The sequence below is a fragment of the Cibotium barometz genome, chromosome 4, assembly GCF_041138505.1.
Source record: "Cibotium barometz isolate CiBa-2024 chromosome 4, ASM4113850v1, whole genome shotgun sequence".
NCBI lineage: Eukaryota > Viridiplantae > Streptophyta > Polypodiopsida > Cyatheales > Cibotiaceae > Cibotium > Cibotium barometz.
Window position 1 is genome coordinate 69,045,860 of NC_141049.1, and position 11,551 is coordinate 69,057,410.

Below are 11,551 nucleotides of genomic sequence, written 5' to 3' on the forward strand. Positions count from 1 at the left end.
CTCTATCCATTGAATATGGCTCTGAATGCATATCACCCCATTCTTTTCTGGTTCAATCTGATTTGATAAAAGCATCGATGGCAAAAGCATATCACCCCATTCTTTTCTGGTTCAATTTGATTTGATAAAAGCATCGATGGCAAAAAACTCCACTCATCATCATCATTGTTAGCATCTTGAAATTGATTATAATACTTTTCAAAAACACTTTCAACTGCTTTGTAACATGAAAATGTGTCTTGTACTCGAGCATGACTGCTTTCTCTTGCCCATATTGACACAATCTTGATGCCATTCTTCTGCATCATGAAGAAGATCAGAAAATTGTTCCAACTTGTCCCTTGCTTCATCCATATCACCAACATATGATGCATTTTGATAAACTTTTAAAATATGATAAAGCTTCTTGCATAGCTTTAGCATGCAGTATTTGACACACACATATTCCTTCAACATGGCTCACACATGTATGAACAATACTTAGTGGAATGATATCGTTTCATGTAGATTTTACATTTTTGTTTCCGTTTTGAACCCATTTCTGAATTCTGATTCTGAAAAATTGAATCTGTTAACAATTGTCAAGAATCTACGTGAAACCTCTTCTCGAAATTTGTTCAACTTTAGATTTCAAATCTGTTATCTGATTGATTTTTTTGACTCTATTATCAAGCTTTTCTTCTCAGAGTGACTGCAATCTCACACTGCAAGCACCAAGATCTCTCTTTCGTTGCCCTCACCCCGGATCAAAGAATCACACACTCATCATCACCACTCATCCATGTCCCAAGGATGATTTGCAGGATCGTTGGAGCATTCACCAAACCAAAAGGCAAATAGCGCTCTAATCATTCTCTGATAGAACCCGCCTGTGGCCCAAATATTTACTTTGCAAGATCGCCAAGTGTTAGCGGCTACATCCCCTAAAGGTTAAACAAACTTACATCAAATAGATTTCAAAAAAACTCTGCTCTAAATACGACACTGACATCAAAAAATACTACTGCATACTTCAATTATGATTACTATATTATATCTTCATCACGTTCAACTCAAAGATTTATTCAGAATTAAGAACACTAGTTCAGATTATGAATTTTGAATTACAAAATAGAACAGATAATAGAGAGTAATCATCATCATCCTCTTCATTAGAGAGAGTTTTGCAAACAAAATACATACGTAAAGTAGTTATGAGGAATTAAATATCATATACTCTCATCAAAAGACTTGTGACTTTTCATATCACAAAAGACTACTATCCTCAGCTTTATCTTACACGGGGTCTAAGGCATGGGATCAAGGGCGCCCACCAAAAGACAACCCCGTCGCTTGATTTCGTCCGTTGATCCTGGAAAAATTAATCTCGGGATAAAAATTAATCTCGGGATCCCGAGATTAATTTTTAAGTTTTGAATATCGGGTTGAAAAGGCGGCGAAAGGGTACACACAATCATTAAAGGCTGAGCATTCAGAAAAGATTTCATTCTCTTAAAGAATATTTGGTGGAATTTAATGCCAAGACCTATGGAGTAAATGCCACGAACTACCAAACTAATCTCGGGATCCCATAATCTCGGGATCCCGAGATTAATTTTTACAGGAAAAAGTTTCCTATTGCGCTTTTCTTTTTTTCTCCTTCATTCTTCTTCATGTTTGTTGTAGGGTTCTTACAAGAAGCTAAGAGGCCCATTATGGTGGTATATCTACATACTCATAAGGTACTTCACTAAATAGCATTCGTTGTTCTGTTTACATAAATGCAACAATGGATTATGTATTTGAAGAGGAGAGTAGTGATGACAACACTTCAAATGAATCTAGTGAGGATTTTAGTGATGAAGAGCTTGGGTTAAATGACACCCTAAACGAACATGAGAGTGTGTCAAATGATGAGGGTCCTCATAATGACACCCACCATGGGCATGACTCTTATCAAAAAAATTGGGTCGATCCACTTGCACATGTATCTCAAACTTATTTATATTTTAATAGAAGTACGTATGAATTAATGATAAGAGCATTACAGCATGATGTTTCCCTATCATTAGAAGATCTCAAGGTTTGTAGTCCATTGCTTGATTTGAAAAAGTGGCGAAGATTGAAAGATGCGTTGGTCCTTAGAACTAAGGAAGACAATAGTCATTGTCTTTGTCTAAAAGACACGCCTAATCTGAGGATCTCATGTATTGAGGATTGGGAGAGTATTGTTGTTGGAGCACATCAAAGTGAAAGTGATAGTGCTCACCGCAGTCTCAGTGATACAATAGACAAAATCAAGTCAACATGGTACATTGGTATTCAAAAGCATGGAATTCCCCAATCCTACATTAAAGAGTTTATCAATGCATGCGGATGTAAACGCCCTAAATGTAATACCGTTCCACAATCTCAGGATCTTTCAAAAGTAATAAGCACTACTAAATTTAAGGTACAGGAGCAGTTAAAGAGTATAATGATTGAGTACAATGCTAGATTAATAATGGTGAGATCAACAAAGACATATGGTTCTTCTAAGACCATGGTAGACTACATTTGTCATAGAGGAGGCAAGCCAAGAAGAAGTGGAAAGCAAAAGCGCCTGCGAACATCCAAGAAATGTGGTTGCACATTCAAAGTGCAAGTGGAGTATATAGAAGGGATGGAAGATGTTCATTTATTTGTATATCCATCACATAACGGTCACACACCGGGCACAAGAAGTGATTTATATCACCTTCCAGTTCATCCATCAGTGATTGAGTGCTGCATTCAAGATTTGTTTGATGTGGGAAGCTCTAGACATGTTTCTCAAATATCATTATCTAAACAGCGACTCCATATGGAAAAGGCTTCTCTTTTGGATTGCAAAATCTATAGGTTTTTCATGATTCCTCAAGAAATTGCCATGTTGTCATATCAAGTCCGTCACCAAGGTACTATCTTCTCCCTACAGTTTACAACCTTTGTCATAATGTTTTTGGATATTCTCTAAATTGAATACATTGCAGCTAATGTGTCAACTGATGATTGGACATCAATGTTCATGGAGGCTTTGGCTCTACAGCAACAAAATAAGGTACCACTAACTATTATTATATTTAAATCCAATATAGTCATTGATACCGAAAGTATTATTATATTTAAATCCAATATAGTCATTGATACCGAAACTATCATCAAGTTCGCTTCGTTTCTAAATGTGTAGGTGGTTTACTGTCAACCATATAATCCCCATGCAGAGAAGATCAAAGAAAGGCCTTTCATACTTATCATTCAAGATGATTGGATGTTACAAATGGCTATTCGATTTTCTCACAATAATGCATGGGCAATTGATAGTACTTTCAAAACCAACATTTATGGATTGCCTTTATTTGCTGCAGTAATACCAAATCAACTTGGTGTTGGCATGCCAATATGGTTTATGATGTGTTCATGTGATCCAGGGTCTCATCATGAGGTCATTGCTCTAGAGATGACACTAAAAATAATTATGCAAAGGATGGGTAGTGTAAGGCCTAGTGCTTTGGTTATTGATAAATGCCAACAAGAACTTGAGGCTATAACCCAAGCTGTAAATGAAGATCCTCACTCTTGGATTCTCGATGATAATGGGATTCCAAGACAAATTGCATGTCATGTGCTACTTTGTTGGTTTCATGCAAAGAAGGCATGGGTGGAGAATCTACTTCCACAAGTATGCAAGCACAACTTTCGTCGCTCTTCTTTGGAGTTTGTTGAAGTAATACTTACTTATCCTAACCCATTTTGATATCCAGGTCCCAAAAGAGAAGCGAAATGAAATTTATTCTTTGATGTCTAATTTAATGCAATGTGCTACCATAGAAGATTTTGAGGGACGCTACCAAGATCTCCTGCGAAGGTATTCATCTCATCCTAATGTGCTTCGATATGTCACAAATGGTTGGTGCGGACCTAATTGCATGTGGAAAACACGGTGGCCAAAATTTGGACGAATGTTCAACTATGGCAATGTTGATACAACAAATTTGATTGAAAGATTATGGCAATATATCAAATACACTCTTCTAGAAGCTCGTATTAATCGATCAATTGTCGAGCTACTACATGCGCTCATCGGTGATTCAAAGACTGGCAACCGCATGGGTGGAACATTAACAAGGTTCTTTAGGCAAAAGCAAGAAATAGGTGAGTCGTTGATATCGAAGTCCCATCTATTTAGTCAAAAGCATGGAGTTGAATGTTATGATTTACATACATTAAGCCATTTCTTATTTATTATGCAGCTGACTCAGGTCGATTTTCAACCCGTGGCTCCTCAAAAAGACATACCTCAAGATTGCATGCCGGAGAGCAATTATTACAGAGATTCAAGGACAATCCATCATGTGTGGAGGTAGTTAACTCTATGTCATTATTGTTCAAGATTCAAAGTGTCTCTACTCCGAGCTTATGGTACCATGTGAATTTGCAAAGCAACTACTGTGATTGTCCTGATTGGAGCTCCCAATGCAAGCACATTTATGGTATTCGCTTGATAGTATTACAACATTTTCCAGAATTACAGCAATTGCTTCCTACAGTGGATAATGGAGATGAAAACCCTTTTGAAGTGGTTGATGATGTCAATACTGCAACGTGTCATGATACACATGACCATGTGACAATAGAGGAATTGTCCAAGCATATTGGAAAGCTTAAAGAAATCCTCTCCACAATTGAGCAAGTAGCGCCTACAAAAGATCCAAGGGAGATGAAAGCTGCTCTAGCACAATTGAGGGCTACTGAGGATCTACTCTTATCCGTGATGACACCAGGGAAAATCAACATGCCAGCTCGAGGAAATGTCCGACTTATTCAAGCGCATGTGACTCAAACGCGTCTTGGCCACGGAAAACCACGCAATGAAGATGATGATGTGATTACTATGGATGTTGTAGCCTCTTCAAGTCAACCAAAAAAGCCAACATGCCAAAGTGGTGTTCTTCGAAAAAGGCATCAACGTGGTAGAAGTCGAGTTCGTTTTGATAGATTTCCTCGCATATGGTGTCCACATTGCTGCACCAAAACACTATTGGTGGATCCTATAGCTATCTTCTCATGCCATACCTGCCATGCATTACTACCTTTGTCTAGGAGACATGTTAGTGAAGGAGCAGAGAAGTGTCTTCTTGGAAAATCTATTCAAGTATGTAATGATAATGATAGTTTTATGGGTATCATTTCTTCATGTCAGTATGGGTCTTCCAAAGATGAAGAGAGAATATTCATATTAAGTTCTAATGTTGCACAATTGCAACAAATCAGGGCATCTCAATTTAGAATCATACTCATGTACACTGGACATGTACCTCAAATTTTGGATTTCATCTAAACATATATTTGACTTGATCTCAATTTTAAAGTTATATGTGCATCTTTTGTCTCTCTACTAATTTCAATTCTATTACAAAGGTTACAAGTTTAATTCATCGTTGGTTAGGGTACTTTGCTTGCATAGGTCTTGTTTAATTATGATTATGACCTCTCTACAACTGGTTTTGGTTTAGGGTCTATAAGTATTAAACAAGACCTGGTTTTGATGACTGTTCTCTGGAAAACTTAATCTCGGGATCCCGAGATTAATTGTTCCAGAGAATAGCCATGAGCATTATAGTGGTTCTGGAAAAATTAATCTCGGGATCCCGAGATTAATTTTTCCAGAGAATAGCCTTAAACAACATTAAGACTCTGGCAAAATTAATCTCGGGATCCCGAGATTAATTTTTCCAGAGAATAGCCTTGAACAACATTTAGGCTCTGGAAAAATTAATCTCGGGATCCCGAGATTAATTTTTCCAGAGCCTAAATGTTGTTCAAGGCTATTCTCTGGAAAAATTAATCTCGGGATCCCGAGATTAATTTTGCCAGAGCACAACATTAAGGCTCTGGAAAAACTAAACTCGGGATCCCGAGATTAGTTTTCACAGAGAACAGTCATCAAAACTAGAACCAAGTTTAATACTTATAGACCATAACCAAAACCATGTGCACACTTATTACCCTAACCAGAAAGACCATAATCCTCACTAGACCATAATCATAGTCCTAAAGAGACCATAATCATAAGTAAACAAAACCATAGTCATAGGGGGATCGTAATCATAGTTGTAGAGAGCCCATAATCATAATTAAACAAGACCTATGCAAGCAAAGTATCCATAACCATAACCATATTTGATCATAACCATAACCATACTTGAGACCAACAACATAACCATATTTGAGACCATAACCATATTTGAGACCATAATCATAATTAAACAAGACCTATGCAAGCAAAGTATCCATAACCATAACCATATTTGAGACCATTAACCATAACCATAACCATATTTGATCATAACAATAACCATACTTGAGACCAACAACATAACCATATTTGAGACCATAACCAACAAGATCTCATGACCAAAACTATAACCAACAAGACCATAACCATATTTGAGACTTACAACATAACCAACAAGACCATAACCATAGCCATATTTGAGACTTACAACATAACCAACAAGACCATAACCATAGCCATATTTGAGACCATTAACCATAACCATAACCATATTTGATCACATAACCATAACCATACTTAAGACCAACAACATAACCATATTTGAGATCATGAACATAACCATATTTGAGACCATAACCAACAAGATCTCATGACCAAAACTATAACCAACAAGACCATAACCATATTTGAGACTTACAACATAACCAACAAGACCATAACCATAGCCATATTTGAGACCATTAACCATAACCATAACCATATTTGATCACATAACCATAACCATACTTAAGACCAACAACATAACCATATTTGAGATCATGAACATAACCATATTTGAGACTTACAACATAACCAACAAGACCATAACTATATTTGAGATCATTAACCATAACCATTACCATATATGATCACATAACCATAACCATACTTGAGACCATCAACCGTATCCCGAATCGTCATTGACATAACAATACTATGATAATAATCCAACAAAACCATGGAAAACCACTAAAAAGACCATAACCATAAACTATAAAGCCGTAATAAAAGTGTAAAATATGTCCATCCTTAGGGAGAATTCGACATCGGCACTCTCTCTACAGCACTCTGGATCCACTCAAAAAGGTTCTTCTTTAGTCTGTCCACATCTTCATGCTTAAACCATCCTTTTGAAAGCTGAAAAAAAGAATGTTAGTCTTTAATTACTCACAAGCTAACACCCTTCATAATATAAATGATTATTTAAACCCACCCAAGTTTTGGGTCGACAATCATCCAATCCTCCTTTGATTAGAAACCACATGACTGCCATCACATAAAATCCGCAGTCATACGCATTTGGCTGTTGTGGAATCTGCATCTAAACAACCATATGAGTTCCTAATTATAGCTAGTTATTATAGATAATTGCTTCTAAGAGATATCTACCTCATAAGACTCGCATCCTATTTCTTCTGTTGGATTCAAAAGCTCCATTTTAACGATTGGATCACTACAGAAACTACCAAAATGGACAAGTGTCCTAAAAAAATGCCACTTTTTAGAGATCTGTGTAATAGGTACAACTTATAAATGCTTGAAATATCATAACATACCTGTATAGATGGTCGTGATACTTTTGTGACGAGCGCATACCAAGGGAGTCAAAACTTAAAATACAAGAACGCCTCCTTGGTAGGCTAGGCAATCGCATACAATGAGGATTGTAGAGAACAAGCAAAGTCCAATGTGCCCTAAATTTTTCATAGCGTTAGAAAAACAAAGCTTTCCACCTAGATACTTTGTGCCTAAATGATATATACTTTGAGCACAAAATATATTACTTTACCTATCAATGACAGGAAAGAATGTGAAGACTTTACGCCCAAGATCGGGCGTACCCAAAAAATTAGCCATTGTATTCTCGTTTTTTTGTTTTCGGCCAAGGAACGCTCGCCATAGGCTATCCACAAACCACGTTTGCTCTAGCACATTGACCGACAATGTATTTTCCATCCATCTATATAAGATACAATGCACTATTATACACAAAAATTGATGATTATTTAGAAAAAATCATAAGGTCTGTGTAAGAGATACTCACAAGGCAAAAACATTCATTGTATTTGTAGACGCCTCAACATTAATTGTGTCTTGCACAATTGACGCATGAAGATCGACCGCCAATTTAAAGCGGGTAGACTTCATGTGAAAGACTACTCCTCCACTAAATAACCATTTTAAGAAAATAAGATTCTAAGCTCAAACAAGAGAACATTCAAACATTGAATAATAAAGAGAGCTAACCTCTCTGCAAAAGCATCGGGACTGGGACTTTTGCAGTCGAAACTCCCAGAACAAACTTTGATGTCTACATGAGCATCTTCTTTTGCATTGGGAAACTTGGGCTACCAAAATGTCTATATAAGATTTCTAAAAGTCTTTGCATTACAACATAGAAAACTAAAGGTTTTTAGGTACCTGCTGACACTCATGTATGATGTCTTCTTTTGAATGACGAGATCCGGATGGTAGAGACATATCTAATGTCCGCTTTCTTTTCACTCGTAATTTACGAGGAGCTAAAGGTGGATCTTCGACTGGACTAGTCTCCATTTGCTATTATTTTATGAAAACAAGGTTATAAGTCCTATACTAAGAAAAGAGAGAGAGAGGGAGAGAGAGAGAGAGAGAGAGCAAGAAAAGGTAGCACACATAATAACTTACAGGTGTATCTGGCTCCTCTTTGGTTTCTTCTTCTACATCGGGGACATCTGTTTCTTCTACATCAGGGACATCTGTTTTTGTAGTACAATTGCGTCTCTATCATAAAAACTAGGTGTATTAGAATGTAGGTATGTAGTTTATAACCATGTATAACTAAATGCAATGATAGCCTACCCATTTCTCGTATCCTTCTGTAACACGCTCTTGCACCAACTTTCTGCGTGATTCATTCCTTGAGTCCCATGTCGCCATCCTGATTTTGACATAGTTATGTACCCATTCCTCTTTAGACCCTGTCTTCTCCTTTAAGAGGTTCCATCTCCATTCTCCCTCTTTTATTTTGCTCTTCTCGTGCGCCTTTCTAGCATTTTTTGCTTTTAGCTCCTCGTTGTAAAACCGCGCCTCACTTTGGACACGCGATCTATCCGACTTTGATTTAGTCGGTCTCTCTTGCGCTTTTGGGCGACCCATTGGAAGAGGCGGGAGTACTATATTAGTACACGCATGTTTTGTTTCAAGGTGGCGTTTCATATCCACCCTTTTCTCGAAACGTTGACTTTTATCTATGCATACTTGAGAGGCAAGGCAATGTCGCCACCATTTGCCATCCTCGTCTTGTACCAATTTGAATAGAGCATGTTCCTAAAATACATCAAGCTTCTAACATCAAACAAACCCTAAACCCTAAATCTATCTACAACACATAAAATCTACCAACTTTGAGAGAAAATCCTTAGTTACGCGTGCATATGTCCTAACATTTCACATATGCAAGGCTATGCGTATCTCTTCATAAATTCAAAGAGAGTATGCTAGCCTGCGGATTATCCCTTAAACATCACCTCTCTCTCTCTCTCTCTCTCTCTCTCTCTCTCTCTCTCTCGTGGCAAACACACACGCTTATGTGTATCGTGTATACATGAAGATCCCTACCTCCATGGCTCGAAGAAGAGTTATCGATCGTATTTGTTCGTGCAAGTTCTTCCTTGGCTTGTGTATGCAAACTATATTGACACAAAAGCTTCAATACATTAGGCCTCAAGCTATGGATTCAATTTCCTTAAAATGTTCAAGACACATGGCTATGGCGAAGACCTACACTGAAAAGCTAAAAGTATTTTTATGATCAAACTAGTACACAACAATATATTGATCCACGTTTTGATTAGGAATAGATATATCTAGCATCCACTGTTCTGCTATAGCATCCGCATTTGCGCATGTCACATTTTTACATGCCCATGTCACAAAAGTGAGCATTAGATATCCATAGTGGGAAATTTTCTAAGAACACATGCTCTCATGTCCAGTTGACATAGATGGCATGAATAAACAAGTTAATAAACAGATTTCCAAAGGACAATCATACACTCATACACACCTCAGAAGCAACATAAACATAATGTCCAACAGCAATTGGTTACCATAAGAGAACATAAAACATACTATGCCAACTATGCTGAGCTTCCTTCCAGCCTCACCATGTAGCACTATCAATACAGTCAACACTGAATGTCCTGACACAAACACACATACATGCACAGACAGGCAACCCACTCTAGCTGCATGGGTACATGTGTGGATGGCTGAACACAGCTAACCTGGAGACCCTACATATAACAAGCCATTAACACTCTGAAGAAGAGGGACTTACATTTCCAGCTACGGAACTACAGTGCTTCCATGAACTCGCATCCAAACAATAAATAATACGCTTACACCTAAACTGTTACGCAGATGGTTAATGAAGAGGGGTTCCCACTTTCAATTCTCGAATCCCCCCTCTTTTCACATATGAATCCCGAAATACCTGCAAGGTATCCTCCCGTGTGTGTGTGTGTGTGTGTGTGTATACTGTTACGGAGGCCCATTATGTGTGTTCCAATCCCTTGAAGTTTACACAAATTGCCGCCTCTGTAATTTCCCATTCTCTGGATTACTACAGCATCGTGGGCTTCAGCAGGGAAGGTCTACTAGCTAAGCGCGGTTGGGGGCAGTCCTTTTTATATAGTCGGCCATGGTGCACAGAAAACGCAGATGCCTGCTGCTTTGTTCACATAAAACGCAGATTCCCTATCATAGTTATACAAGGGTACTTAAGGCCAAGCAAATATTCAAAAACGTGATTAGGATGTGGATAAAACGCAGATTCCTAATCATGTATCCCTTTGATAAAGATAAGTACCTCAGCTTGCACAGAAAACGCAGATGCCTGCCCCCTAAACCCTGCTGCTTTGTTCACATAAAACGCAGATTCCTAATCATAGGGATACAAGGGTACTTAAGGCCAAGCATATATTCAAAAACGTGATTAGAAAACGCAGATCCCTTTGTGCACAGAAAACGCAGATGCCTGCTGTTAGATAAAGACGAGTACCTCAGCTTCAAGGGCGCACAGACATGGTTATACAGGCGGCGAGCTGCTGGCGTTCGTCCGTCGCAGGAGACTGTGCCTTGGCGTGGTTGGCGGGCGCACAGACGAGGCTTCAGATATGGCGCTGCTCCAGTTTGGATGTCACCACACTGCCCGCCCCACACTCCCCGACCATCATTCGATCGGCCACCCTCAAAACGTCCCGAGATTAAATTTTAAATCGGACGGCCTCCATTCAACCCGCTTTGCAGTCCGTTGATCCCATGGCCTCAGCCCGTGTTAGATAAAGACGAGGGACTACTATGGTTCAGAAAAGGTTTTAAGTACTCATGCTATTCCCAAAATGTGTATCTAACAATTCCAACCCAATTTAGGCTTTATAATGACAGATAACAACCAATGATAGATAAAATGTCAATAGCACTCCAATGAATAATAATAAATAACCTAATATA

General features: G+C 38.2%; 2 protein-coding genes across 4 annotated transcripts; one reads left to right on the top strand and one right to left on the bottom strand.

Annotated features, from left to right (window-relative positions):
• Positions 1 to 1,293: 1,293 nt before the first annotated feature.
• Positions 1,294 to 5,338, top strand: LOC147639558 (uncharacterized). Its single transcript, XM_086794517.1, has 5 exons — positions 1,294 to 1,721; positions 2,991 to 3,058; positions 3,188 to 3,679; positions 3,762 to 4,152; positions 4,251 to 5,338. Exons 2-5 carry the CDS (start codon positions 3,020 to 3,022, stop codon positions 5,336 to 5,338), a joined length of 2,010 nt encoding a protein of 669 aa, XP_086650643.1. The 5' UTR covers positions 1,294 to 1,721; positions 2,991 to 3,019.
• Positions 5,339 to 6,865: 1,527 nt separating this feature from the next.
• On the bottom strand, positions 6,866 to 11,338 carry LOC147639559 (uncharacterized). 3 transcript variants are annotated; one of them, XM_086792751.1, is made up of 12 exons: positions 11,100 to 11,337; positions 9,656 to 9,726; positions 8,897 to 9,364; positions 8,723 to 8,818; positions 8,477 to 8,614; positions 8,303 to 8,403; positions 8,100 to 8,222; positions 7,845 to 8,015; positions 7,612 to 7,749; positions 7,445 to 7,538; positions 7,269 to 7,370; positions 6,866 to 7,192 (listed from the first exon to the last, which is right to left on the bottom strand). In XM_086792751.1, exons 2-12 carry the CDS (start codon positions 9,659 to 9,661, stop codon positions 7,085 to 7,087), a joined length of 1,545 nt encoding a protein of 514 aa, XP_086648877.1. In that variant the 5' UTR covers positions 9,662 to 9,726; positions 11,100 to 11,337; the 3' UTR covers positions 6,866 to 7,084. The 3 variants fall into 3 exon arrangements, with proteins under 3 accessions (XP_086648877.1, XP_086648886.1, XP_086648869.1); XM_086792760.1 differs by having other exon boundaries at positions 7,445 to 7,517; positions 9,656 to 11,338; XM_086792743.1 differs by having other exon boundaries at positions 9,656 to 11,337.
• Positions 11,339 to 11,551: the final 213 nt, after the last annotated feature.

Bases quoted from the DNA above. Each gene is read 5' to 3' on its own strand.
- LOC147639558 (XM_086794517.1), top strand. From the start codon at position 3,020: ATGTTCATGGAGGCTTTGGCTCTACAGCAACAAAATAAG. The intron at 3,680-3,761 runs GTATGCAAGCAC...TTTGATATCCAG, and splicing joins TGGAGAATCTACTTCCACAA to GTCCCAAAAGAGAAGCGAAA. The intron at 4,153-4,250 runs GTGAGTCGTTGA...TTTATTATGCAG, and splicing joins TAGGCAAAAGCAAGAAATAG to CTGACTCAGGTCGATTTTCA.
- LOC147639559 (XM_086792751.1), bottom strand. The intron at 8,819-8,896 runs GTAGGCTATCAT...TTTTTATGATAG, and splicing joins CAGAAGGATACGAGAAATGG to AGACGCAATTGTACTACAAA. The intron at 8,404-8,476 runs GTACCTAAAAAC...ACATTTTGGTAG, and splicing joins TCATACATGAGTGTCAGCAG to CCCAAGTTTCCCAATGCAAA.